The 27819-nt window shown below is 32.8% G+C and overlaps 1 protein-coding gene across 1 annotated transcript in view; it reads right to left on the reverse strand.

Annotated features, from left to right (window-relative positions):
- Window positions 1–27819, reverse strand: part of cv-c (RhoGTPase activating protein) — a 382780-nt gene that overhangs the window by 78893 nt on the left and 276068 nt on the right. Inside the window, exons 7-9 of the mRNA XM_075292001.1 lie at window positions 14998–16010; window positions 9182–10205; window positions 5940–5982 (exon numbers count right to left, since the gene is read on the reverse strand). Coding sequence (XP_075148116.1) covers window positions 5940–5982; window positions 9182–10205; window positions 14998–16010 — 2080 coding nt within the window. The remainder of the gene's footprint in view (window positions 1–5939; window positions 5983–9181; window positions 10206–14997; window positions 16011–27819) is intronic.

Raw genomic sequence — 27819 nt, forward strand, 5'->3', positions numbered from 1 at the left:
GAAAAATCTTACTCACCCACACTCATGCACGATATTTTTTTTGGTGGGACTAGCGCTCACGAAAAGAAAAGTTGTACTCACACACACACACTCAGGCACGGAAATCTTTTAAAGACTCACACTCACGATTAGAAATGTCGTGAATCACCAGAAATTCCGTGACTAGCGAATAAGTTTATTAGTTATTTACCTGAGGGACCTGGACTGGCAACATGAGCAGGATTAAATCGAGAGCTTTATTAAACTCTTAACATCATAAGTGCCACTAAGTTCACCAATTTAATCTTGAGATTAAATTTCAGTAGCTTCTTTGCCTCGCAATCGATACCAAAATCCTTAAGAGAAAATTAAAATGATTGAATCCCAGCAAAAAAAAAAAAAAAAAAAAACAAGTATATACGGCCGTAAGTTCGACCAGGCCGAAGCTTATGTACCCTCCACCATGGATTGCGTAGAAACTTCTACTGAAGCCGATGGCAAGGTATCTTAAAACTTCCTAACACCGTAATATATACCACATAGTCCATACCTAGTATATATTAAACTAAAAAGGCCGATTAAACACGTATATAATTAAGTTTAAAGTTTCTATAGAAATAAAATTTTGACAAAATAAAATTTTGACAACATATTCTATAGAAGTAAAATTTTGACAAAATTTTCTATAGAAATAAAATTTGAAAAAATTTTCTATAGAAATAACATTTTGACAATGTTTTCTATAAAAATAAAATTTTGGTAGATTATTTTTGGCTCGAGTGGCAACCATGATTATGAACCGATATGGACCAATTTTTGTGTGATTGGGGATTGGCTATATATAACTATAGACCGATGTGGACCAATTTTGGCATGGTTATTAGCGGCCTTATACTATTACCATGTTCCAAATTTCAACCGGATCGGATGAATTTTGCTCCTCCAAGAGGCTCCGGAGGACAAATCTGGGGATCGATTTATATGGGGGCTATATATAATTATGGACCGATATGGACCAATTCTTGCATGGTTGTTAGAGACCATATATTAACACCACGTACCAAATTTCAACCGAATCGGATGAATTTTGCTCCTTTAAGAGGCTCCGGAGGTCAAATCTGGGGATCGGCTTATATGGGGGCTATATATAATTATGGGTCGATGTGGAACAATTTTTGCATGGTCATTAGAGAACATATACCAACACCATGTACCAAATTTCAGCCAGATCGGATGAAATTTGCTTCTCTTAGAGGCTCCGCTAGCCAAATCGGGGGATCGGTTTATATGGGGGCTATATATAATTATGGACCGATGTGGACAAATTTTTGCCTGATTGTTAGAGACCATATACAAACACCATGTACCAAATTTCAGCCGGATCGGATGAAATTTGCTTCTCTTAGAGAAATCGCAAGCCAAATTTGGGGGTCCGTTTATATGGGGGCTATACGTAAAAGTGGACCGATATGGACCAATTTTTGCATGGTTGTTAGAGACCATTTACAAACACCATGTACCAAATTTCAGCCAGATCGGATGAAATTTGCTTCTCTTAGAGCAATCGCAAGCCAAATTTGAGGGTCCGTTTATATGGGGGCTATACCTTAAAGTGGACCGATATAAACAAATTTTTGAATGGTTGTTAGAGACCATATACTAACACCATGTACCAAATTTCAGCGTGATCGGATGAAATTTGCTTCTTTTAGAGCAATCGCAAGCCAAATTTGGGCGTCCGTTTATATGGGGGCTATACGTAAAAGTGGACCGATATGGCCCATTTGCAATACCATCCGACCTACATCAATAACAACTACTTGTGCCAAGTTTCAAGTCGATAGCTTGTTTCGTTCGGAAGTTAGCGTGATTTCAACAGACGGACGGACGGACGGACATGTTCACCACGACCCAGAATATATATACCTTATGGGGTCTTAGAGCAATATTTCGATGTGTTACAAACGGAATGACAAAGTTAATATACCCCCATCCTATGGTGGAGGGTATAAAAATGCAAGTTCTTCCAAAGGCATAACTTTAAAGCACTTACAAATGATGTCCTCCCAAATATGCTTTTTACTTTAGCTACACAGGAAGTTCTTTTCATTAAATTTTTTATAACTCACTTTTTTCTTATTTTTAACGGGAAATTTTAAATTTTTTTTTGTTTCATATAGGTTAAAAAAAAGAGTAAGAATTAATAAAATTGCACAAATTATTGAAATATTGTCGAAAAAAATGCTAAATCCATTCTATACAAATTGTGAATTTGTGAAAATGTTTGAGGTCAAACGTTTCAGACAAACGTCATTAAAAATCTTAAAAAATTATAAAAATTATTTTGCAAAATATCATAAAATGTTTTAATTCACTTCCAAAACACTGAATTTCGATCATTATTTTCACAACTTTTTATAACTCACTTTTTTCTTATTTTTAACGGGAAATTTTAACTTTTTTTTTTTTGTTTCAAATAGGTTAAAAAAAAAAGAGTAAGAATTAATAAAATTGCACAAATTATTGAAATATTGTCGAAAAAATGCTAAATCCATTCTATACAAATTGTGAATTTGTGAAAATGTTTGAGGTCAAACGTTTCAGACAAACGTCATTAAAAATCTTAAAAAAATTATAAAAATTATTTTGCAAAATATCATAAAATGTTTTAATTCACTTCCAAAACACTGAATTTCGATCATTATTTTCACTACTTTTTTGGGGACGCTTTTTTTTACTGGGTTCAAGTGAATTTGTTTATGAGTGTGTGAAAAATGCCACTTCTCTAAGTTATAGAATTAAAATTACGGCCACGATGGATGACCCTAATTTTAAGGGATGTAATATCATATCGATATAATAGTAAATTAAAATCCAATCAAAAAATTTTACCGAAAATATGTAAATAATAATCTTTTGTTTTGTTTGTCTATAAAAAAAATATATTTTTTTATTTTCCGACCCATCCGAATAGACTCATGTGCCATAGCTCGTCATTAATACAACAGATTATATAGCACAAATTTTAAAGCATATCTTTAGGCGCGAGAGTTTTTATTGAACATCTCCTAGAAAACAACTATAAGTTTCATTATTTTTGTTTTGTTGTTTTTTTTTTCGGGAATCTAATTGCGGACAGACGGACAAAATAATGATCGGATATTGTTAAAAAGACCCAGCAAGTGGTGTCATATTTCGCCAAAGAAGCAAGGGATCTATCACAATGGACTGAATAGTCTAAGTTAGTCTGACAATATATCGTGCCGCCACTTTAACCTTTTTAACCTCTGTCTCTCTCATCTTGCTTAGCGTTAGATATTCATATGTACAAATTATAGAAATAATTGCTGGACCACATTATTACCAGAAAATATTTGTATTTATTGCATATCAAAGTAGAAAATATAAATTCTTAAATATAAAGGGTGATTCTTTTGAGGTTGGGATTTTCATGCATAAGTATTTGACAGATCACGTGGGATTTCAGACATGGTGTCAAAGAGAAAGATGCTCAGTATGCTTTGACATTTCATCATGAATAGACTTACTAACGAGCCACAACGTCGAATTTTCAGTGAATGGGCCCTAGAAAAGTTGGCAGAAAATCCGCTTTTTTATCGACAAATTTTGTTCAGCGATGAGGCTCATTTCTGGTTGAATGGCTACGTAAATAAGCAAAATTGCCGCATTTGGAGTGAAGAGCAACCAGAAGCCGTTCAAGAACTGCCCATGCATCCCGAAAAATGCACTGTTTGGTGTGGTTTGTACGCTGGTGGAATCATTGGACCGTATTTTTTCAAAGATGCTGTTGGACGCAACGTTACGGTGAATGGCGATCGCTATCGTTCGATGCTAACAAACTTTTTGTTGCCAAAAATGGAAGAACTGAACTTGGTTGACATGTGGTTTCAACAAGATGGCGCTACATGCCACACAGCTCGCGATTCTATGGCCATTTTGAGGGAAAACTTCGGAGAACAATTCATCTCAAGAAATGGACCGGTAAGTTGGCCACCAAGATCATGCGATTTGACGCCTTTAGACTATTTTTTGTGGGGCTACGTCAAGTCTAAAGTCTACAGAAATAAGCCAGCAACTATTCCAGCTTTGGAAGACAACATTTCCGAAGAAATTCGGGCTATTCCGGCCGAAATGCTCGAAAAAGTTGCCCAAAATTGGACTTTCCGAATGGACCACCTAAGACGCAGCCGCGGTCAACATTTAAATGAAATTATCTTCAAAAAGTAAATGTCATGGACCAATCTAACGTTTCAAATAAAGAACCGATGAGATTTTGCAAATTTTATGCGTTTTTTTTTTAAAAAAAGTTATCAAGCTCTTAACAAATCACCCTTTATTAATGTTGGGCGACTAATATGGGAAAGAAAATATTACAATACCTAAATTGTAACTTTCGACAGAAAGACGGTACTTTACTTTCATTTGCATGAACGAAAAGGCTGACTCCCATATGATAAAGGGTTGACTCTCAGAGATAAACTAACCAAATTACGTATTGATATCGTTAAATAGATGAGAGCAACCGCGGTACATTGGTTAGCTATGACGCAACCGTAGAAGGTTTTTAAGCTGTGCTTTATATCCTCCCAGTAATATGGATTATATTGGGAATGTTTCTAAACTTCTCCCGTTAGAACTTATCACAATGGACTGAATAGTCTAAGTGAGTCTGAATCTTAATCGGGCTGCCATTTTAACCTAACCTAGAACTTGGCTTGGAGGTACCTTTTAATTGAGCTAAAAATAGAATCGGGTAGCATTCATTGAAAAGTTCACCGCCTATGGTATCGCAGTGGTTTTTAAGCAGCAACAGACATCCAATATACATAGCCTAACATAACGCTCAAAAGATTCGGGAAGTACTACCATCATAATTTCCTTTTTCCTTCTCGACCTTGACAATTTTCTGCCAAGTTCTAACACTGGGTGGCGGCCACACTCGAAGTTTAATCAATCTACAAACAAGTTGAAGAAATCTTGAATATGAAGAAAAAATTCTAATTTTTTAATTTAGCATACCATAACTGAAAAAAAAATCAATTATAAATTTTTAAATCTATTAATCTTTCTTGGTAAGCAACCACAATGAGTAAAGAAATCCATTAAGAATCAGGCTCAATATCTTCCGAAGAAGTAGAAGGATATTAATACATCTACATATAGAGTATATATAAAGCTGTAATGGAATGGCTTCCCCATCGTGTCTTCTTATCGAAATCATAATAAAAAGAACTCTTTCATTTTTTTTTTCATAATAGCAATAACTTGATGTCAAAATCTATTAAAATCTCATAGAGTAGAGCATCCAATCACCAATTGGATGAAGATTACCTACATTGAAATAAAAGCAAATAGAAGACATAAACAAGGACCAGTTTACAAAGAAGTGAAAAACTAAAAAGATAAAAAAACTGACTGTATGATTACTTGACAGTTAATATCTTGAAAACTATGGCTGTGTGACGCTTGAGACTTGGGCTATAATAGCAGCCACCATTGAAAAATGATTAAATAATTAATCATTGTATACAAGTGCTGGATTCAGTCAAACAACTAGGCAGCTAGTGTCTCAAATGGCGATTCCACCATCGCTTGGAGGTCTTGATGATGAAGTCAAGCTCTCAAAGTTGTTGAAGGAGTCTAGAAGTACGGTTCATTTAAAGAGACCTCCAAGGAAGATCTGTCGTTGTCGTTGGATGGGAGGATCTCGTTTTTATTATTACTTAGTTTTTTTTTTTTTGTTACTAAATGCAAATATATGCTTATTAACATTTCATTATGGTAAATAAGATTTATGAGAGAGGTAGAAGAAAAAAAAAAAAAAAAATAAACAACACAAATAAGATTTAGACGCCACCCAGGACATTTTGACATGACTATGATGACCACAGGAATTCATAAAAAAATATATTCAGAAAAAAAAGAATATCTTTACTCACCTGCTAAATAGCGATCACTTTGCGAACGTGAATAGCGCAATGTCTAGATATGAAAAGAGAAGAAAAAAAGAAGAGAATTAAATACGTAGAAATCTTTGTTAAAAAAATTCCCAGCCTCAAAGCATCCACCAGTCAATCCTTATAATAAGCATTGAATATTAAACAATGTATGTATGACTAGACCTTGGACGTTTAGGGTAAGGAATAAGCTCTAGGTTCTTTGAGGCTATAGTACTATGAAAATAAAATATACTTTCAAAATTATTAGGGTGGAGCATGTTAATAAATTTTTTTATTTCTTTAATGAAGGCAATGGAAACTTTAGCAATTCAAACGATGAATGTAAATTTATAGTTTTAGATGTATTCCGGGTTACTAATATGTATTGCAATCAAATTCGGATTTTCATCATTTCTAAACCGCTCGTATAACAGTTCATTTTATTGTTTATAAGTTTACAAAAGCATTTTGATCTACTGCATTCACAGAAAAAATGTTATTCGTTTCAGAATTCAAGTGTGATATTGTGATTTCTTTATTTTGTCAAAATTTTATTTCTATAGAACATTTTATTTCTATAGAAAATTTTCTCAAAATTTTATTTCTATAGAAAATTTTCTCATAATTTTATTTCAATAGAAAATTTTGTCAAAATTTGATTTCTGTAGAAAATTTTCTCAAAATTTTACTTCTTTAGAAAATTTTCTCAAAATTTTATATCTATAGAAAATTTTGTCAAAATTTTAATTCTGTAGAAAATTTTTTCAAAATTTTGATTCTGTATAAAATTTTTTCAAAATTTTATTTCTTTAGAAAATTTTGTCAAAATTTTATATCTATAGAAAATTTTGTCAAAATTTGATTTCTATAGAAAATTTTGCCATAATTTTATTTCTATAGAAAATTTTGTCAAAATGTTATTTCTATAGAACATTTTGTCAAAATTTTATTTTTATAGAAAATTTTGTCAAAATTTTATTTCTATAGAAAATTTTGCCAAAATTTTATTTCTATAGAAAATTTTGTCGAAATTGTATTTCAATAGAAAATCTTGTCAAAATTTTATTTCTATCGAAAATTTTGTCAACATTTTATTTGTGTAGAAAATTTTTTCAAAATTTTATTTCTATAGAAAATTTTTTAAAAATTTTATTTCTATAGAAATTTTTGTCAAATATATATTTCTATAGAAAATTTTCTCAAAATTTTATTTCTGTAGACAATTTTGTCAAAATTTTATTTCCATAGAAAATTTTGTCAAAATTTTATTTCTATAGAAAATTTTTTAAAAAATTTATTTCTATAGAAAATTTTGTAAAAATTTTATTTCTATAGAAAATTTTCTTAAAATTTTATTTCTATAGAAAATGTTGTCAAAATTTGATTTCTATAGAAAATTTTGTCCAAATTTTTTTCTAAAGAAAATTTTGTCGAAATTTTATTTCAATAGAAAATTTTGTCAAAATTTTATGTCTATAGAAAATTTTTTAAAAATTTTATTTCTATAGAAAATTTTTTAAAAATTTTATTTCTATAGAAAATTTTCTCAAAATTTTATTTCTATAGAAAACTTCGTTAAAATTTTATTTCTATAGAAAATTTTCTCAAAATTTTATTTCTATAGAAAATTTCGTTAAAATTTTATTTCTATAGAAAATTTTTTCAAAATTTATTTCAATAGAAAATTTTCTGAAAATTTTATTTCTATAGACAATTTTGTCAAAATTTTATTTCTATAGAAAAATTTGTAAAATTTATTTCTATAGAAAATTTTGTCAAAATTTTATTTCAATAGAAAATTTTGTCAAACTGTTATTTCAACAGAAAATTTTGTCAAAATTTTGTTTCTATAGAAAATTTTGTCAAAATTTGATTTTTATAGAAAATTTTTTCAAAATTTTATTTCTATAGAAAATTTTGCCAAAATTTTATTTCTATAGAAAATTTTTTTCAAAATTTTATTTCTATAGCACATTTTCTCAAAATTTTATTTCTATTAAAAATTTGTGTGACCAAAGTTTTGCAAAAACATCGAGAATTCTACCAATCTATCTAACAATAAAAAATTTACCATTTTTGGTAGAATTCTACCAACTGTGGCAAGCGTGATCATTGCTCGTTGCCGTAATACTGGCAGTATTAAATCGCGTCCAAAAAGTGGACGAAAAAAACGTTAACACCATCAGAAACAATTCGAAACGTTAAGGCTAGAATTGACCGAAATCCATGTCGCAGAGGAAAAATAGTTGCTTGCGAAAACGGATATAACACAAAATGAAAAATGACCTAGGACTAAAGCCACTGACTTCCCAAAAAGTGGAAGAACTCATTGACGCACAATTTAGACTGGAGAGGGCCAAGTTACCGATTTTTTTTTCATTCCATTTTTTTTTTTTTTGAAAAATGACTTGCAAAAAGGTTGCCTTGCCAAACAGATCAGCTGGAAATTTGCATCTTCGATTAGCGACCAGAACTCTAAACATCACCGATGGCCGATCACTGCTCTATTTATCGACCGTGGGGTTAACATAAATAGAGCAAATTATCGGGAAACTGTCCTTGTCCAGTGGAGCATGAATACCAAGTCCAACATTTCGGCTGCTGACCTATGGATATTCCAATAGGAGTCAGCACGCGTCAATTAAGAATGTTTGAAGAGGAGGTTTCCCGCCTCATTTCTACTGCACAATGGCCACCAAAATCTCCGGTCCTCAATCAGTTAGACTTTTGCATCTGGAGCTTTTTGGTGAGTAAAAGTTGTACTAAAAATTACGAATAGGCCAAAATATCGCAGAGGCAATTTCGCGTAGCATGTGATGGCTTTGTCGACCTTTGAAGGACGAAATTCGTAGCAGAGATAGCCAATGCGAACATACCTACGCCGAATCTACACAGAAAATAATATTATAATGTTTGAACTAACAATAAATTCTTGTTACAGAAAATTTTTAAGTTCAACAACATTTTTGTTGATATAACAAAATTGGTTGCTAAAGTGACTAAAATCGTAATTGTATTTACAAATTACGTTGTTAGCTCAAATTTAAACATAATTTTAGTTGTATTGACAATCAAATTAATTGATATTTTTTTGTGTGTAATATTTGATGTTAGTCCGGTAAAATAGAAAAACAACAAAAAATATCGCTTTTTACATAATTGCATTACATATTAACCACCCTTTATATTTGTATTTGAATAACCAACGCTCTCCACCCTAATACAACGACAATCATACTCACCACATTTTGGTTGGCAAAGTCATCAAGACGTTTTTCTTGTTTCAATAACAAAGGCGCCGAATTGGATTTCGTTGAGAGCTCTTGGGTATCTAGTATTTCATGGCCACTATGTAGCGAGGCACTGCTGGGTGAAGGCAACTCGTGGAAATGTGTGGGCGCCAACAATGACTGAAAAGGTTCCTGCCTTAAAGCCAACGACAGTTGATTACGATCCTTTTGACGATGTTGCAGTTTTCTTGCCAACTGGGCCTGTTGGCCCACATGTATATGCTGTTGGTGGTGGTGATGCACAGAACCATGGCCTTGTTGGTGATGATGTTGCTGCTGTTGATGATGGTGATATGAATTGGGCAACGATGATGTGTCCAAAGAATGACTACGGCATTTCTGCTGCGGCACCATAATGGGCGAGGCGGCATATTTGCGTCTTAAGACAACACCGCCACCGCTGCCGTTGGAATCACTTAAAGAGCCATTATTAATGGAATTGTTTGGGCGATTTGGGCCGGAACTACCAGCACTAGCACTACTAGCATCACCATCCTCCACGCAATCACAATCACAATAGGTGGCAATTTCAAAATCATCATGACCCTCATCCTCTACATCGACCATATCATAATCATCGTCCATATCCTCTTCGTTGTTGGTCGATTTAAGGGAGCTATTGTGATTTAACTCATCATCCTGGGACTTTTCATCGTTGTGGGTGTCATCACAGAGACTCAGGACCTCCAATAGATCTGGATCATCGGATGATGTAACAGAGCTACCTTTTTGGAATTTTATTTTAAGCATGGCCTCCAAACTACTAATCGACTCATTATCCTGTTGATTGTGATGATGATGATGACGATGATGATGGGGCATACTCTTCCAATAGGACATATCTTTGGGTGGTGTGGCTGTGCCAATACCGCTTTCATTATTATCATTTTCTACGCCAGAGCTATCTAGTGAAATGCCCGATTTACCCGAGCTTAATGCACCAGAAGCTTCTTCACAAGCCGAGGATGAAGTGGAGCTGAAATAAAATAAAAAAAACAAAGAAATTAATAGCCTCCAGAACAGAACATTTTTAAATAATGCAACAGTTTTGCCTTTCCCAAAGAACATGAACCTCAAGGATAGTACAACAAATTAGTGCATGATTAAGTGTTAATGAGCATGTGGAATTGCATGGGCCATAAAACCAGAATATTTTTCGCTTTGTGCCAGTTACTCCATTAGTCTGTTTGTCTGTCTGTCCATTGGTCTGGATTTTTATCTACAACATTTTGACATTTCAAGGAGTTGCATTTAATTAATTACTTCATTTATTTATTTATTTGAGACTCCTTGTCCAGAGGAGCATGAATACCAAGAACGTTGGCTGGTTGCTTGGTTTGTTTGCTCGCTTATTCGTTGGTTCATTTGCCTGGTTCAATAGATGCAGTTCATGAAATAGTTATGTATGATCTGAACTTGCTTGTTTGGCAAAATACATTAACAAAGTTGTCATTTGTCAACACGCGAGTTCGATGCAACAACTGACTGACTTATGGGCAATAAGAATTACAATTATAATGTAACCAAAAATGCTTGTGGGCTATTCTCATAAGCCCATCATCTCCAGTATTATACAGAAAATTTCACCGCAAAGTATTCTTATTATAATGATGTATTATCAGTTCATTGTTAATGGAATTGCAAAAGGCTATAACTCAAATTTATTGAAATAACATATGAAATAAAAGTTTAGTTGGTTTATCTACCTTTAAAAAAAAAATCTAGAGTTAAAAAACAATTTTTACAAAACATCCGCACAAAATGTGCCATTCGCAATTTTTATTGAAATGAAAAAAAAACTACCACTTATGAATGGCAGAATTATGCGCTTGAACACCTTATCGCATGGTAAGCAAAAGTACTATGTTAAAAATTTTACTATTGGACGTAAAAGTTTCATTATGTTTTGCATACAAAGATATACAAATTAAAAACTTGTAAATTAAAAAGGAATTAGGTATAAAGTGGCACAACATGGCCAAAAAGTACCACAAAAATGTAAAAAGTATGACAGTTAAAGGCACATCACAAGAGTGGCACAAAAAGTGTCATCATTCGAAACATTGGCAAATATGAAAAATAGGCTGGATCCACTGAAGCCAGGGTATACTTCAATTACAGTTATCTTCGTCGGATGATCTTTTTTTAGAAATCATTTAATTCACTCGAAAATCATTTTCTTTTGCACTTGTTTCGGGGACCTTCTTTGAGTCTTTTTTAAACGGTACAGTGATAAAAGTGGCACAAAACGTGTCATTCCCAATAAAAGGTGGCACACTTTATTGGAATGAAACAAAATAAGAATTATGAATGCCATGAGAAGGAAAAAATGCTAAAAATTGTTATGTTTTTATGTGTTAAGCATATGAAGGTATAAAAATTAACAAAAAATATTACACTTAAGAGGAATTAATTAAAATGTGGACAGCATGGCCAACAGTGTCTAGAAAATGTAAAAAGTGGGACAAAAGTCTCATCACCCGAAACAGTGGCGAATATGCACGTAGGCTGAATTCACCGATGCAGCGTATGTTCCACTTACGGTTTTCTTCACTATGGGACTGGTTTAGAGTCTGTTTCGGGTATCTTATTAGTGTCCGTTTTGTTCACTCGAAAACTTTTTTAATGTATGTTCCACTTACGGTTGTCTTCACCATGGGACTGTTTTAGAGTCTTATTAGTGCCCGTTTTGTTCACTCGAAAACTTTTTCAATGTTTTCTTTTGTACGTATTTTCGGGGACCTTCTTAGGCACCGAAAACCTTTCTAGAGTTTTTTTTTGCTCTTCCATATGGAGTCCCAACTATTACGACCAACAACCGTCACTGCTCGGACGCCAATTAATTTGTACGACTTTAATTTTAGTTTTAAGCTTTTTCTGCCAAAAAGTAAGTAAAAGGAAAGTGCTTTCAGCAGTTGGTAATTTTTTAGGTCCGATTATTTCAATATCTTCTATTTCTTATAAACATTTGTGTTAGCTTATTAATATGGACATAATACCGAATCTGCACATATTTCAGTATGTACGTATTTCGCCGGGGTACATTTTTAAAGTCTTCACTTATTGTTTAGTTTTGTTAGTTGACCTCTGGAATTTTACAATTTTGGAAATATTTGTTTGGCTTGAGGTCATTTAGAGTTTTCGTCAAAAGCCTATTAGACGATTTGCAAGAACAAATAATTCGACTTCGAATTTTTTTATTCCTAAATTAGTGCAACAGTTTGGGGACATGAAGAACACATGAATGATTTAGGCTTTTAATAAAAACCGATTTCAATCGAATTGACAAAAGTGGATTTTCAATTTTTTGTATCCCTAAATTTATACAATAATTTGTGGGCACGAAGAACACATGAATTTCTTTGGCTACTATCACGAAACTCATTTTTAAGCAATAAAAAGTCGACTTCGATTTATTTGACAAATCGAAAAAATTTATAAAATTCCTATAATAATTTGGGGACATGATATTTGATGGGATTATAGGATATGATACTTTTAACAACTAACGAAATGCTATCTAGTTTCTATATACACATCAAAATATCATGCGTTACAGAAAATTTTTTTGGGGTTAGGAAACATTTTTCAACGAATGAAAGACAGACAGGTCGTAGACACCGGATCCAGCATCCTTGGAGTTCCATCACTGAGACCTTTTGGGTCTATAGAAGCCATATTGAGACCTTCGGCCCTACGGTTCCCAAGTTCGACCAACAGACCTACAGCTACCACACAGATACATGCAGTTCTATAGTTCTCAGCTGCAACATTCTAACTCTCACTTCCACCACTGAGATCTTCGGATCTAATCTACGAATGCTGCGGTAAAACGAACATTTATTACCGAAAGTAAATATTAATCCATGCTTAACCACTTCTCGCTGGGTACTCTCTACCATTCCATGGCTTATTAGCTATGGAAATGCAATAATAGGTACTGTCATCAGTAAATCAAATCGATGATTAAAAACTAAAATACATTTCCGCATTCTCCAGCCATAATAGAATTTTCATTGCAAAAAGCATTTGCTATGGAATTGGACAATTTCGAATATTTTCCTAATAATATTTACTTTTGTTTTTTTGTTCTTTTGCCCGCTTGATTGATTCAATCAAATGTCATTTTGGTATATTCTCCTAGGAAGTGATTAACCAAAAAGAATTCCATATAAAATTACAAACGAACAATCGAACAATTCTGCCACACACAATGCGAAAATGGAATAGATCGAAGGATCGACCAAAAGAAATGCAATTGTTTTTAAAAGTCAATTTCTATGGGTTAACTCCCCACAGAGGCCACACATCAAACACGCCAACATCATCATTCTTAACTCATATAGCATTGGAGATGTATGGAAAAAATCTATATTCTATTCTGGGTATTTCTTTTCCATGACTGTGGCAGGCACACTTCAATGGAATTGGCGTTCTAAGTAATTATGTCTCAATGGATTAGAGATGGAGGAACGCCGCCTAGTTGAAATATCGTAGCATGGCAATGTATCAGTCATAGGCTATAGGACAGAGAATGGGTTATGAATAGAGATGTCATTGAAGAATTGATGTTAACTGGTCATAACACACAAAAAAATATTTTTCTGATTCAATCACGAAATTAATTGATCCAATTAATTTTTTAATTGAAATGTCTTCAATCACCGAAATGATAGTATCAATTAAAAAATTAATTGACAGTCAATTAAAAAATTAATTGATCCAATTAAAAAATTAATTGATACTATTAATTTCTGTGATTGATTTTTATTTCAATTAAAAAAATTGTTGATTCAATTAAATTTTTAATTGAATATTTTTCAAAACTCAATTAAGATTTTAATTGGAAAAATTTTCGTGAAATTTTTTTCTGTGAAAGCAAGTTTTAAGGCTTCTTTCTTATGAATTGATTTAATTTTTATTTCATTTTCAATTTTAGTTATTTTAAGTTTTTGATTTGAATTAGAATTTTAAATTTAATTCTAATTCTAAATTTAATATTAATTTTTAATTTAAATTAAATTAAATTTAATTTTAATTTTAGTTTTAATATTATATTTAATTGTAATTTTAATTTAATTATATTTTAATTCTAATTCTAATTTTAATTTTAATTTTAGTTTTAATATTATATTTAATTGTAATTTTAATATTAATTTTAATTTTAATTTTAATTTTAGTTTTAATTTTAATTTTAATTTTAATTTTAATTTTAATTTTAATTTTAATTTTAATTTTAATTTTAATTTTAATTTTAATTTTAATTTTAATTTTAATTTTAATATTAATTTTAATTTTAATTTTAATTTTAATTTTAATTTTAATTTTAATTTTAATTTTAATTCTAATTTTAATTTTATTTCTAATTTTAATTTTAGTTTTAGTTTTAATTTTATATTTAATTTTAATTTTAATTTAATTTAATTTTAATTTTATTTTAATTATAATTTTGATTTTAATTTTATATTTAATTTTATTTTAATTTTAATTCTAATGTTGATTTTAATTTTATATTAAATATAATTTTAATTTTTTTATTTATATTTAAATTCAAAATATAATTTAAATTTGAAGATTAATTTCAATTTTTTATACCGTTGTCGAAAAACTAAAAATATTGTCCAAAATGAATAACATTTTAATATTTATTGAATTTAATTTTGTCATCTACCATTTGGAGATTTGGGTTTATTCCTCCCCATCACAAATGACATTCCTAATTATGAGTTCTGGCAAAAAAAATAAAATTGAATAGATTTTCTACTCACTTATTGTCTTCATCGACGGCGCCAACACTCCTTAATATCGATTCCTCAGATGTCCAGATTGTAGAGGTTGAACCTTTTTTGGTAGCATCACTGCCATGTAATAGATAACTTGTTGCAGCAACAGATTGTGATTGTGTTTGCTGCTGAGACTGCTGTTGTTGCCTGTTACAGGTCATCGTTTGTGCCGGTGAGCCTTGGGAGGATGATGTCGCTGCTGTTGTGCCAGAGCCATTGCTAGAGGTAGCCTTTTTCGGCATTGCACATGATGAGGTTGTCATAAGAGTTTTATGTTTATTACCACCGCCACCACCTCCATTACTACCGGTGCCCTGACCGCCGCCAGTGCAATAATGATTTTGCTGCATTAATGCCGACAATTGTTGGCTTTGATCTATGGATGTATTGCGCAGATTATCCATTTCCATGTTCAATTGACGTAAACGTTTCTGATGTAAAGATTCTACATCTGAAACTGGCTGGATTGCCACTAATGGTGACTCAGTAGCACTAGGACTAGCATTACTAACAGTGCCAGCTCCCACTGTGCCCAATGTAGCATTGGACGCTTTGGATGATGTTGTCTCTTCGATTTTTAGAATTGTCGTTGGATTTAGTTTTGCTGCAGATGACATTGTTGACTTAATGTCACCATGGCTCATATCCATTGCAGCCGAGCCGGCGGCATCATTGCTTTGTATGAAATTTGTCAAATTCGAATTCTGATGATGATGATGATCGAGTGAATAACCACCAGCACCTCCTGCTAAACTGTTACGTTGGGCCAATTGATGGTGTTTTGGAAGCTTGCCGCCATTTCCACTGTCATGATTATTATGAAGTAGTGCTTGGTAGATGGTTTGCGATGGTGATGGTGTCGGAGCCGATAATGTTCTCAAGTAAGTAACATTCGTTTTGGTAGTTCCATTGCCACCGGAACCTGTGCTACCGCTACCATTGCTGTTACTATCTAAACGTCCGCAATCAAGGTTAAACGATTGTAATGGTATGGTGGCCTAAAAGTAAATCGTAATAAAAAAACAAAAACAACGAATAAATAAAAATAAAAAAGATCACTATAAGGAGAAGGTAGAGATGGGATCAAGCAGAAATATTTCTAGTTTTGGCAAAATTGATTCTGTGCTACCCTATACAATTACAGAGCTTGAAGTTCATAATCAAAATTTGGATATAGAAGGGTTGAGATATACAGGCTTTGCAAACGGGATTAAGGTGACGTAACCTGCTGCTAATAAGTCACTATAATCGAAAAGAATTTTATTTATTTTTTAATTTAAAGTGAGATCAGACTATAAACAATGTGCAATCTGTAATTCAGCGATAGATTAATCTTTTTTTAGTTTAAATACACGAAAATCCGTACCATGTTCTATTCAAAATTATATAAAGAGATTTTCAACCTTAATGCTCTCTTTCACATTTCCCCCTCGGTTTCACCCTTATCATCTGGGACTGAATGCTCTTGATATAACATGATCGACATTTCATGTTATATAATTTATAGTCCTGCTGCTTTCATCTGCTTTGCATTTACCTGGCCATGTTCCTATGACCAGGTATCCTCATTGAGTGAATGTTGAACTGTTTAGTCATCTCGTTGTGAGATTTGCTGCAGGCTTAGGGTCGTTTTCGACACATACACATGAACCCCAAGGTGTATAGCTTCGCCCATGTATATTCGGTATTGGCTGATAGTGCATATTTACAGACCATAAATAAAAAGAAACTTTCGACGAAAGTTATGATATTGTCTTTTAATAGTATGACTTGTTATTAAATCTTAAATTTATTACAATAAAGAAAAATTTAGTTAGTTAAAATAAAGTTTATAATCTTTGCTTCAAAAATTTGCTTCACTAAATTTAGGATAAAAGTTTTGGCCCTCATTTTAAATCGCACATCTTTGAACTAAGGCAAAATTTCCTTAAAAAAATCGTCCTTAAATTAATTGAAATATCGAATCTTTCGATTTAAGATAAAAACGTTTCAAATATAGGCTAAGACTTATTCTGAAGATTTAGCATCTTTGGTTTAAAGGTTTTTTTTTTTCAGCTAAGAAACCCTTTTTTTACTTTGAAATATCCGTTATAATTTGGATTTTGACATTTGGTATTTATTGGAAAGTGAATAGCGTGATTAATATACCGCGAAAAGTGAATGAAAATTCGATAAATGAATGAATGAATTCGATAATTTTAATTTTATTGATCCTAAACTTAAAGCCAGGGAAAATGTCTTTATTTTAATGAAGCCACATCTTTGGTTCGAAATCAATACAAAAAAAAAAGGTAAAAATCTTTGGATTCAAGTAAACTTGTTAGTGTATATAGCTGCAATATGGTGTTAGGAGAATCTCTACATATGTTAATATATGCACCATTGATAGTCCACAAAGATGCCTTCCATAATCGACGACTATTCATTATCTGACGTAGGATTAAACACCTTTCAGCATCCTCGAAATTTCGGATTCAATGCCGATACTGAAAATGGAATAGAAGATAAACTTGGTAGACTCATATCTCATACCTCACAACCACAACACCAGCATTCAATCACCTGATGGGCAATAAATAACAGTGATGAGGTAATAAATGCGGCATTGAAGTGTCTCAGAGATCTATACTATAGAAAAAATAATGAACGGCGTGCATGTTTCAAATGGTTACGAATTTATAAAAAAAAATCCGTAACCGTGCCTCGACCCGGGATTGTCTGTTACATACGCGTTAAGAGTCGCCTTAGCACATTGAACCACCGACGGAGTTGCCATATGTAGACATTCTTAATAGTTTAGACGTTCGAATATATTAAGACTTTTCATGGCCAAGGAAAAAGAAAGCCGTTCACGAAATCGTGAATGTTCGTGGACGAAACCGTAAACATTCCGTTTTGATTTTTCGTGAACGTTTCTGTTTCAGTTTGTTACCGCCCGTATACGATTTTGGGACATAATTTTTTCTATTAGTGTACCAGTACAATAAAAGATTTGGAATATTCTCTGTTGAATTATATAATTTTCCCAGGCGATAGATAAGTGTTTACCTTCTTCGTAGCACTTTCGTAAATGGCAGACCATTATTTCGAACTCCGATGCACTTGATTCAATTGTTCTTCAATATCCAGAATTTGTGTATCCATCGATAGATAGCGAGCCTCCATAAAAACAAATACGTCTATCTCATCAATGAGCACAAATAGATTTTATTTTCAGCTGAATGCTTAGAAATCTCATTTGCATGGATACAACCGAAAGGCCGTTAATAAAAAGTACAGCATTATTTAAAGAAAGGTCTTACAATGCAGTGAAACCTCTCAGAAGTGATGACAAACAGTCGCCTAATTTTTGTCAATTTTTGGGAGATGTCAACTTATGAGGAGATACTTTTAATGTAGTAATATGTCTACTTTTTAGATATATTAGCTTTACAGAATAGCCAAGTATGAGATAATTAACTATATTCAAACATTGTACACAGAATTACTAGGTTGAACTACCACTGCAACATATTTGTACCAGAATCAAAAATTTAATGCATTACCCTCCAATTAAAAGTTGGGTAGGGGAATCAATGTACCCTATTGGCTCCCTCAGAAACACAAAAGTTTATAGTTTTCTTGGTTTTTTAATTAAGACAAATAATCCAAAAAATAGTGTGGGAAGGATTTCTAAAGCCCTTATTACTAATATAAACTGTAGAGGGATTAAAATATACAAAATTCATTACAAGAAAATTCATAGGGAAAATGACAATCCTCAAGCCTTATCTTTAGACCCTTTTCCAACTAATACGAGCACACTCACAATGTGCATCTAAATACGAAACCCTCTACCATATGGCTACTTTGCTTTAACCCGGTAGACTATTTTCTCCCTCTAGGTAATTCACTATTGTGCATTTAAAACAGATGCTTGCGATGCTATTCCTGCCACTGCTACATCCAGTTTTACTATTTATGAAAGCAGTGACGATGTTCGAAAATGTCATGAATGGTAAATGCGCGTGATTGAACAACAATACCTGACTCAAGATTACAACAGCATCTCTCATCTTTACACAGTTGCCGCTGTACATCGTAGCTTAAAAGCTTTCAGTAAGCAACCACGTTCGTTCGATCACAAAAGATTTCCGTTTAGATTTTGCGTCTTTTTAAGGACCTTGAATGCGTAATGAGTTGATGCTACTGCTGATTGTAATGGTCGGCAGTATGGCATATACTTGGAGTTGCAGTTTTTCCTTCCACTATTTTTGCGCGTATTCTTTTTTTTTTGTGTGGCACTCATAGCTTTGATAGTTTAAACTACAGTGGGTAGGAATAAAATACTGCTGGGAAATTAAATTTTCACTTTGACTTTTTGAAGAAAAAGTTTATTAAAAAATATGAATTAAATGAATTTTATAAGTTTTTATGAAATTTAAAAGTCGCGTTTTTTCTTGAAATTAACTGTTCATGGAATAATTCAGTTTATATACAAAAACAAAATTCTGTGCCTATTTTCAGGCGTCACAATTGTCTCAAGCACTATGTTTTGAAAAAGTAAAAACGCTCAAATTTATAATATTGGACGCATTATCTCAATTTTTTTGAAAACGATTGCACTAAAAAAGGGAATAAACAATGTGGAATTTAGTGGCACAAAAGTGTCGGCCCGTAAATAGTGACAAATTTGATACTAAAATGGTACAACGGCAACGCTGTTTCGAACTAGTTGGAACAGTTCATACATAGGAAAAAAATTCACAAAAATTTTTCCAATTAAATTCTTAATTGAGTTTTAAAAAAATATTCAATTAAAAATTTAATTGATTAAACAAATTTTTTAATTGAAACAAAAATGACACTGACAAAAATTAATAATATCAATGTTTTAATTGACTGTCAATTATTTTTTTAATTGATACTATAATTTTTGTGTGTAGACGATGATTCCACGTCATATATCATATTTCTCAGCACTTTGTCCTCGTTGGACCATAACATTTTCAATTGAATGCGTGGATCGCCTGAAAATATGCAACGCAAATGTTCGATGGTAGGTATTACCTGATTCCTCCCCAGAGAAGTCAATCACTAGGTGTGATTTTAGAAGGACTAGAGATTAATTGGTTTTTAATTTAATTTATAACTACAGGGTTGCTAATACACATTGCAACAAATTTCTTGTTACTTTCATTCCAAAACCGCTCGTCGGACAGCTGACAGATTTATTCCAGTGACAGTTCATTTTATTGTTTACAATCCTACAAAAGTATTTTGATCTATTGCAGTCAGAAAGTAAAAATAAAAGAAAAATCCAAAAACAATTCGTAATGGTGTGATTGCTTTATATTTGGCTGGAATATCACAAGTGGACATCGTTAGAGACCTCCAGAATTTAAACGTGCATAAATCTTTTGTATCAATCTCGTACCATTACTCGCTGCCGTGATACCGCCAGTATTGCATCGCGTTCAAAATATGGACGAAAACAAAAGGTAACAACACCAGAAATGATACGAAAGGAGAAAGTCAGATTTGATTGAAATCCTCTCTGCACTGATAGCAAAATTACACGTTAGTTGAATATATGGCGAGAAAAAATGCAACACATATTAAAAAAATAAGCTTGGACTAAAGCCATTGGAGTTTCAAAAAATGCAAGAGGTCACTGATGCACAAAAATAAATTGCACTGGACAGAGCCAAAGTGTTTCTTCGCACAAAATTGGTCAATTACTGAATTTGGTTTTCTTCATTCTAAATTGAGCAGTTTTCGATCATTTTGTAATGATCGGTTTAGAGCGATCAAAACCGATGGACCGGTTTATTTTCCTGCACCGGCAGAACCGGTGTTTCCAATGCCTCAACAACAGGTTTTCGGTTTATATGCTTTCATTGTAAAATTGTCAAGTTCATGCCCAATTTAGGCAAATATATCAGGGTATTTTAATGAACTGAAAACACTTATAAATACAGATAACGTACACGTGTTTTTGTGAAAACCGATTGAACCGGTTATAACGGTTATTTGTTTTAAAAAAAAAAACACCTCTACCGGTATTTTTCCGTAGTAACGACCGATGGGATGGGAGCCACCGTGGTGCAATGGTTAGCATGTCCGCCTTGCATACACAAGGTCGTGGGTTCGATTCCTGCTTTGACCGAACACCAAAAAGTCTTAAGCGATGGATTATCCCACTTCAGTAATGCTGATGACATTCATGAGGGTTTCAAAGCTTCTCTAAGTGGTTTCACTGCAACGTGAAACGCCGTTCGGACTCGGCTATAAAAAGTGGGTCCCTTGTCAATGAGCTTAACATGGAATCGGGCAGCACTCAGTGATAAGAGAGAAGTTCACCAATGTGACTCAATAGTCTAAGTGAGCAGTCAAATATTTTGGACGCACATCATGGACTTTTCAACAGGTCTCAGCATGTGTCAATCAATAATGCCTTAAAAAGGACGTTACTCTCTTCATTTCTGCCGCACGATGACGAAATGATTATTTCACAAAAACACTGTGTCTCTACTATCCTTTGAATTTTTATGTAAATTCAAACTAAAGCCTCGCCATTGTTTTGTTTTTCCATCGTCTTTTTTTTTTTTTTTTTGAAATCATTGAATACTGCCGATTGTTGAAATGTCCCAAACAAAAAGTTAAAGGAATATAACGTCTTTGACTATAAGCGTCACAGCATATCAATTTTCTTATAAAATAAAAATAGCAAACGAATCTACGAACTATCGAACCTAGTCAGCCATTCAGTTATCGCCGCCACAAGTATTTAGGATTTTTGACAATTTTTGCGATTCTTCTCCTTTGGCTTATGTTTTATGTAGCAAAATCGACAATGACAAAGAAAAATCCTCAGAAATCTCGGTTGACGGTTATATTCAGTCAGAATGAGACAAGTCCAGAGAAGAAAAGACAAAAGCTTTTGATGACGATCATTGTCAAGATGATGACGACCAGGCTGCCTACAAAGGAGAACAAAAAAAAAACTAAAATACCTTGTACATAGTATAACCATATGGGGGTTTATTGTTTCTTTGCTTGCATTTCAATAAGCAAAGACAACGACTAAGGTTTTTCTTGAATATTGGCAAACATCAAGGTTATATTCAAATTTATGAGACTTTAAAATGACAAGAAGATCTTTGCGGCCATACTGAGAAACTAACGATTTTCTTGTTCAACATTATTGACATTATTCTTGTGAAGCTGAAAAAAAACAACAAACAAAAATCTGAGACGAACAATGCTTTTTGTGGCATTTTTGAATGATTTTTGATTGTTTATTTTGTAAAAAGGGTTCATGGTCACATGTGGGGACAAGTTCACTGAAGGAGGCCACTAAAAGTAGCCACCAACTCATAAAATACAAATAACCTTGAAGATAATCTGCAGGAATTGTTTTTGCTTGCAAAATGGGGAAAACATGAAAATCGTGATTAGTGAAAATGATTTAGTTTATTAATGAATTGAAACAAGAACTCATTGAGATTGTGAGGAATATGACCAAAAAGGGGTGGTGGCCACACACACCTACTTACATATAGTGGTTTTAGACCCCGCATTGACTCAAATTCATCTCCTTTGCGATAGAGACCGCAAATCTTATACAACCTTCAAGATTTTTATAGACTATTTAGGTGATTCAACGACCAATGCAACTCCAAAATGTAACACAGAAAATTGCGACGGATTAGCATACGACAATGGGTGAATGAAATAAAGTGCGAAACATAATTTTTCCGGAACATATCGCTGCCAAGTTTTGTGGATAAGTCAGTGAACTACGACACATATATAAAACTCTCACTCTTCTTTTTATGAGTTACTAAATATCTAATTTGGAAACTGCTTTCTTTGAAGATCGTGAGACTTTCGGAATTTTCGAAGCTTTACATTCAACTTTATTTTTCAAGATATGTTAAATTGCATGGACTATCTTCAGATCTTTAAAGGCGCATATTTCGTCGAAACATTTCTGGTGTTTTTGAAGTTTTGAACCACATCTATAACGATTGGTAATGCTACCAGTATCATTATAACGATTTATGTTGCGATACACAAAGTTTCTTTTTACTTAGATTTGTTTGCGCTTTCCAACAATAGCTACAAATATAAAGCAATCGAATCTTAAAATTGAAGAGAAATGAACTATGATTTAGTACACTGGCGATCGAATTCGTTTCGTATTTTTAGCATGTGGATGTAAGAGTGTTTACGGAAGCTCGCATATAAACCGATCCCCAGATTTGACCTCCGGAGCCTCTTGCAGGTGCAAAATTCATCCGATCCGGTGGAAATTTGGTACATGGTGTTAGTATATGGTGTCTAACAACCATGCAAAAATTGGTCCACATCGGTCCATAATTATATATAGCCTATAAGAGTAGCATATTTCATCCGATCTGGCTGAAATTTGGTACATGATGTAAGTATATGGTCTCTAACAACCATGCAAAAATTGGTCCATATCGGTCCATAATTATATATAGCCCCCATATAAACCGATTCCCAGATTTGTCTTCCGGAGCCTCTTGGAGGAGCAAAATTCATCCGATCCGGTTGAAATTTGGTATGCGGTATTAGTATATGGTCTCTAACAACCATGCAAACATTGGTCCATATCGTCCATAATTATATATAGCCCCATATAAACCGATCCCCAGATTTGGTTTGCGGATCATCTAAGAGCAGCAAATTTCATCCGATCCGGCTGAAATTTGGTACATGGTATTAGTATATGGTCTCTAAGAACCATGCAAAAATTGGTCCATATCGGTCCATAATTATATATAGCCCCCATATAAACCGATCCCCAGATTTGTACTCCGGAGCCTCTTAGAGGAGCAAAATTCATCCGATCCGGTTGAAATTTGGTAATTGCTGTTAGTATATGGTCTATAACAACCACGCAAAAATTGGCCCATATCGGTCCATAATTATATATAGCCCCCATATAAACCGATCACCAGATTCGACCTCCGGAGCATCTTGCAGGAGCAAAATTCATCCGATCCGGTTGAAATTTGGAACGTGGTGTTAGTATGTGGTCTCTAACAACCATGCAAAAATTGGTCCATACCGGTCCATAATTATATATAGCCCCCATATAAACCGATCCCCAGATTTGTCCTCCGGAGCCTCTTGGAGGAGCAAAATTCATCCGATCCGGTTGAAATTTGCAACGTGGTGTTAGTATATGGCCGCTAATAACCATGCCAAAATTGGTACATATAGGTCTATAGGTTATATGTAGCTGATCCCCAATCACACAAAAATTGGTCTATATCGGTTCATAATCATGGTTGCCAATCGAGCCAAAAATAATCTACCAAAATTTTATTCCTATAGAAAATTTTGTCAAATTTTATTTCTATAGAAAATTTTGGCAAAATTTTATTCCTATAGAAAATTTTGTCAAATTTTATTTCTATAGAAAATTTTGGCAAAATTTTATTTCTATAGACAATGTTGTCAAAATTTTAATTCTATAGAGAATGTTGTCAAAATTTTAATTCTATTGAAAATTTTGTCAAAATTTTATTTCTATAGAAAATTTTGTCAAAATTTTATTTCTATAGAAAATTTTGTCAAAATTTTATTTCTATAGAAAATTTTGACAAAATTTTATTTCTATAGAAAATTATGTTAAAATTTTATTTCTATAGAAAATTTTGTCCAAATTTTATTTCTTTAGAAAATTTTGTCCAAATTTTACTACTATAGAAAATGTCAAAATGTTATTTATATAGAAAGTTTTGTCAAAATTTTATTTCTATTGAAAATTTTGGCAAAATTTTATTTCTATAGGCAATGTTGTCAAAATTTTAATTCTATAGAGAATGTTGTCAAAATTTGAATTCTATTGAAAATTTTGTCAAAATTTTATTTCTATTGAAAATTTTGTCAACATGTTGTTTCTATAGAAAATTTTGTCAAAATTTTATTTTTATAGAAAATTTTGTCAAGTTTTTATTTCTATAGAAAATTTTGACAACATTTTATTTCTATAGAAAATTTTGTTAAAATTTTATTTCTATAGAAAATTTTGTCCAAATTTTACTTCTATAGAAAATGTTGTCAAAATTTTATTTTATAGAAACTTTTATCAAAATTTTATTTCTATAAAAAATTTTGTCAAACTTAATTATATACGTATTTAATCGGCCTTTTTTAGTTTGATATATACCACATATGAACTAGCTTGCAATTTAGAAGACGGTGTTAGGAAGTTTTAAGATACCTTGCCATCGGCAAGTGATACCGCAGTCTTCAGTAGAAGTTTCTACACAATCCATGGTGGAGGGTACATAAGCTTCGGCCTGGCCGAACTTATGGCCGTATATACATGTTTTTGTTTCACATAGGTTAAGAACAGAGTAAGAATAAATAAAATGATACAAATTATTCAAATGTTGCCGAAAAATTGCTAAATCCATTCTAGAAAAATTGAGAATTTTTGAAAATATTTGAAATCAAACGTTTCAAACAAGCTTTAGTATGTATTAAAAATTATAAAAATTTTGAAAAATTTCTTATTTGGCAAATTATAACACAATTATTTAATTCACATCCAAAACACTGAATTCGGATCACACCTTAAGAAGTGATGCAAATTCGGTGCAACGGCTGTTGAAGTGGTGGACTTCCGTCCTATGACAATCCCATGTTAAATTCATCGCTTCTGCGCCAATTTTGCACCACTTCCGGATCCAAAAAGAACATTTTCTCTATTTTTTGGCGACGCTTTTTTTACTGGGTCTCCTAAGAGATACATTTCTAGACAATTTCTATACAAAAAAAACAATAGCAATTGTCCAATGATGTCTCTTCTCCGCCTATCACCCCTCTATCAATATGAATTCCAATAAATTTTTCTACAGCTTCGAATTTTTTTTCTAAACGACACCATGTCTGCATTTACAATTACCTCAAGTGAAAATCCCCAATGGTCCAAAGGAAATAAGAAAAATTATTTCAATAATTCATAAACAGACCCCAGACGACGAGACACTGCAATATACGCATCTTAATATGATCTACAACAGTATGTCTTTGTTTTTTTTTCTTTCGTTTTTCAAGATTTATAATTGAAAAACAAGAGAGAGATTTTACACAAAAACTAGCATTTTTAATTAATACAAAATGCAGTAGTCAGACTCATTTTGTATGGAGTATGTTAGTGTGCTATGCTTGCATTACATTACATGGAATCGTGGTACATGGCAAATGTTTGGTGTGGTTACGCATCCTGTATGCAGTGAATCCAATTGTAATTAAATTTAAGGCACGTGAAATGAAAGAAAAAAATGCCGGGAGACAAACAAAGATGATGGGGGGAAACAGGTATGCCTGATGAGTCGATCGGCCAACTGGCGACATAAACCATATTTGGTCAAAAAATTGTCTCCACAACACAGACGAATATATTTTTAATGGCACAGAGCATAGTCTGCTTTAGTGTTGTAGGAGAAAATCGCTATTACATTGGTGCGCATGCGTACACGCTTCTCTTTTGAAATTCCCAACAAAATGTAGGATCATCAGTTGTAGTATAGACAAAAACACTAACATGCATCAGCCAACTTTTGTGACAACATGGAGACTTACATATCTCTTGACACAATGTTGTAATTGCCAAGGACATGATAAAAATCCAAAGTTACGATTCCTTAAGAAAAAACCAGGAAGGTCTAAAGGTTTCTTACTAAAACGAAACGAAACACAAATCTTGGTAGCAGATGCTTTGGTTGGCCAAAGCCTAGGTTTTGACATGGACCTCACGAATAGATAAAGGCTTAAGAAAATGAACAAAGGTTTCGGTAGATTTTTCTTATTGCCTCATCAAATCACCATGGAATTGTTTTTACATTTTTTATATCGGCTCTTCAATTTCAAGCATATATGCTTCATACCCGGGAGCCTGTGGTGATATAGCTTCAATGGTTGCTTCTCAATATATGCCCAATAAATCATTTAAATCAATTTTCGTTTGATTCACTCGATTCCCTAGTTATATACTGCGTGAATGGACTTTTTTTGTTTGCTTTTTTGAGGGGGAAGAATTGCCCCTTTTCTACTTCGTTTGCTGTTTGTTCAAGATCATGTCCACACGACACAAGTTGCACAGAGTCTACAAGATTTTTTGATGTTGCATTCAACTTGACCATGATTTTTTTTCCCCGATTGCTGGTTTTACTGCTTCTGTATTGTTGTGGCCCAAAATGAAATTCATATAGCTAACTTGGTTATTTGTGTGAGGGTTTTATTTTTGCCTTATTGTCGTGTTTTTTTGCGTTTTCTTCCTTTGCGTAGTCCACCATATTAACTGTCAATTGCCAGTCAATGGAAATATTGAAGCACAAAAAAAAAACAACAGAAACAGTCTTAAAATCAATTGTCATTTTAACGAAGTTACAACTTACAGCCACGCAATGCAATGATATAGCCTCGGATAGGCACTACGCTCAAATAGAAGTATATGTGATATCAATGAAGAAAAAGTAACAGCTATCAGAGAAAAAATATCACAAAAAAGTTTCCAATTAATATTTTAATTGAATTAAAAATAAATATATTTTTTATATTTTTAATTTAAATTAAACAAACAAAGAAGTATATACCAGGGATCCGGAGCGGTCCATTTTTTTCGCTCCGCTCCGCTCCCGCTCCGGAGAAAATAAAAACGCTCCGCTCCACGCTCCGCTCCGAGAAAAAAAAATTGCTCCGCTCCGCTCCTCTTCGAGAAAATTATAGTATATTATATAATTATATAATCTGAACCAATTTGCATAATATTTTGCGGGTTTA

This window comes from Haematobia irritans, chromosome 1 (assembly GCF_050003625.1).
Source record: "Haematobia irritans isolate KBUSLIRL chromosome 1, ASM5000362v1, whole genome shotgun sequence".
NCBI classification, from domain to species: domain Eukaryota; kingdom Metazoa; phylum Arthropoda; class Insecta; order Diptera; family Muscidae; genus Haematobia; species Haematobia irritans.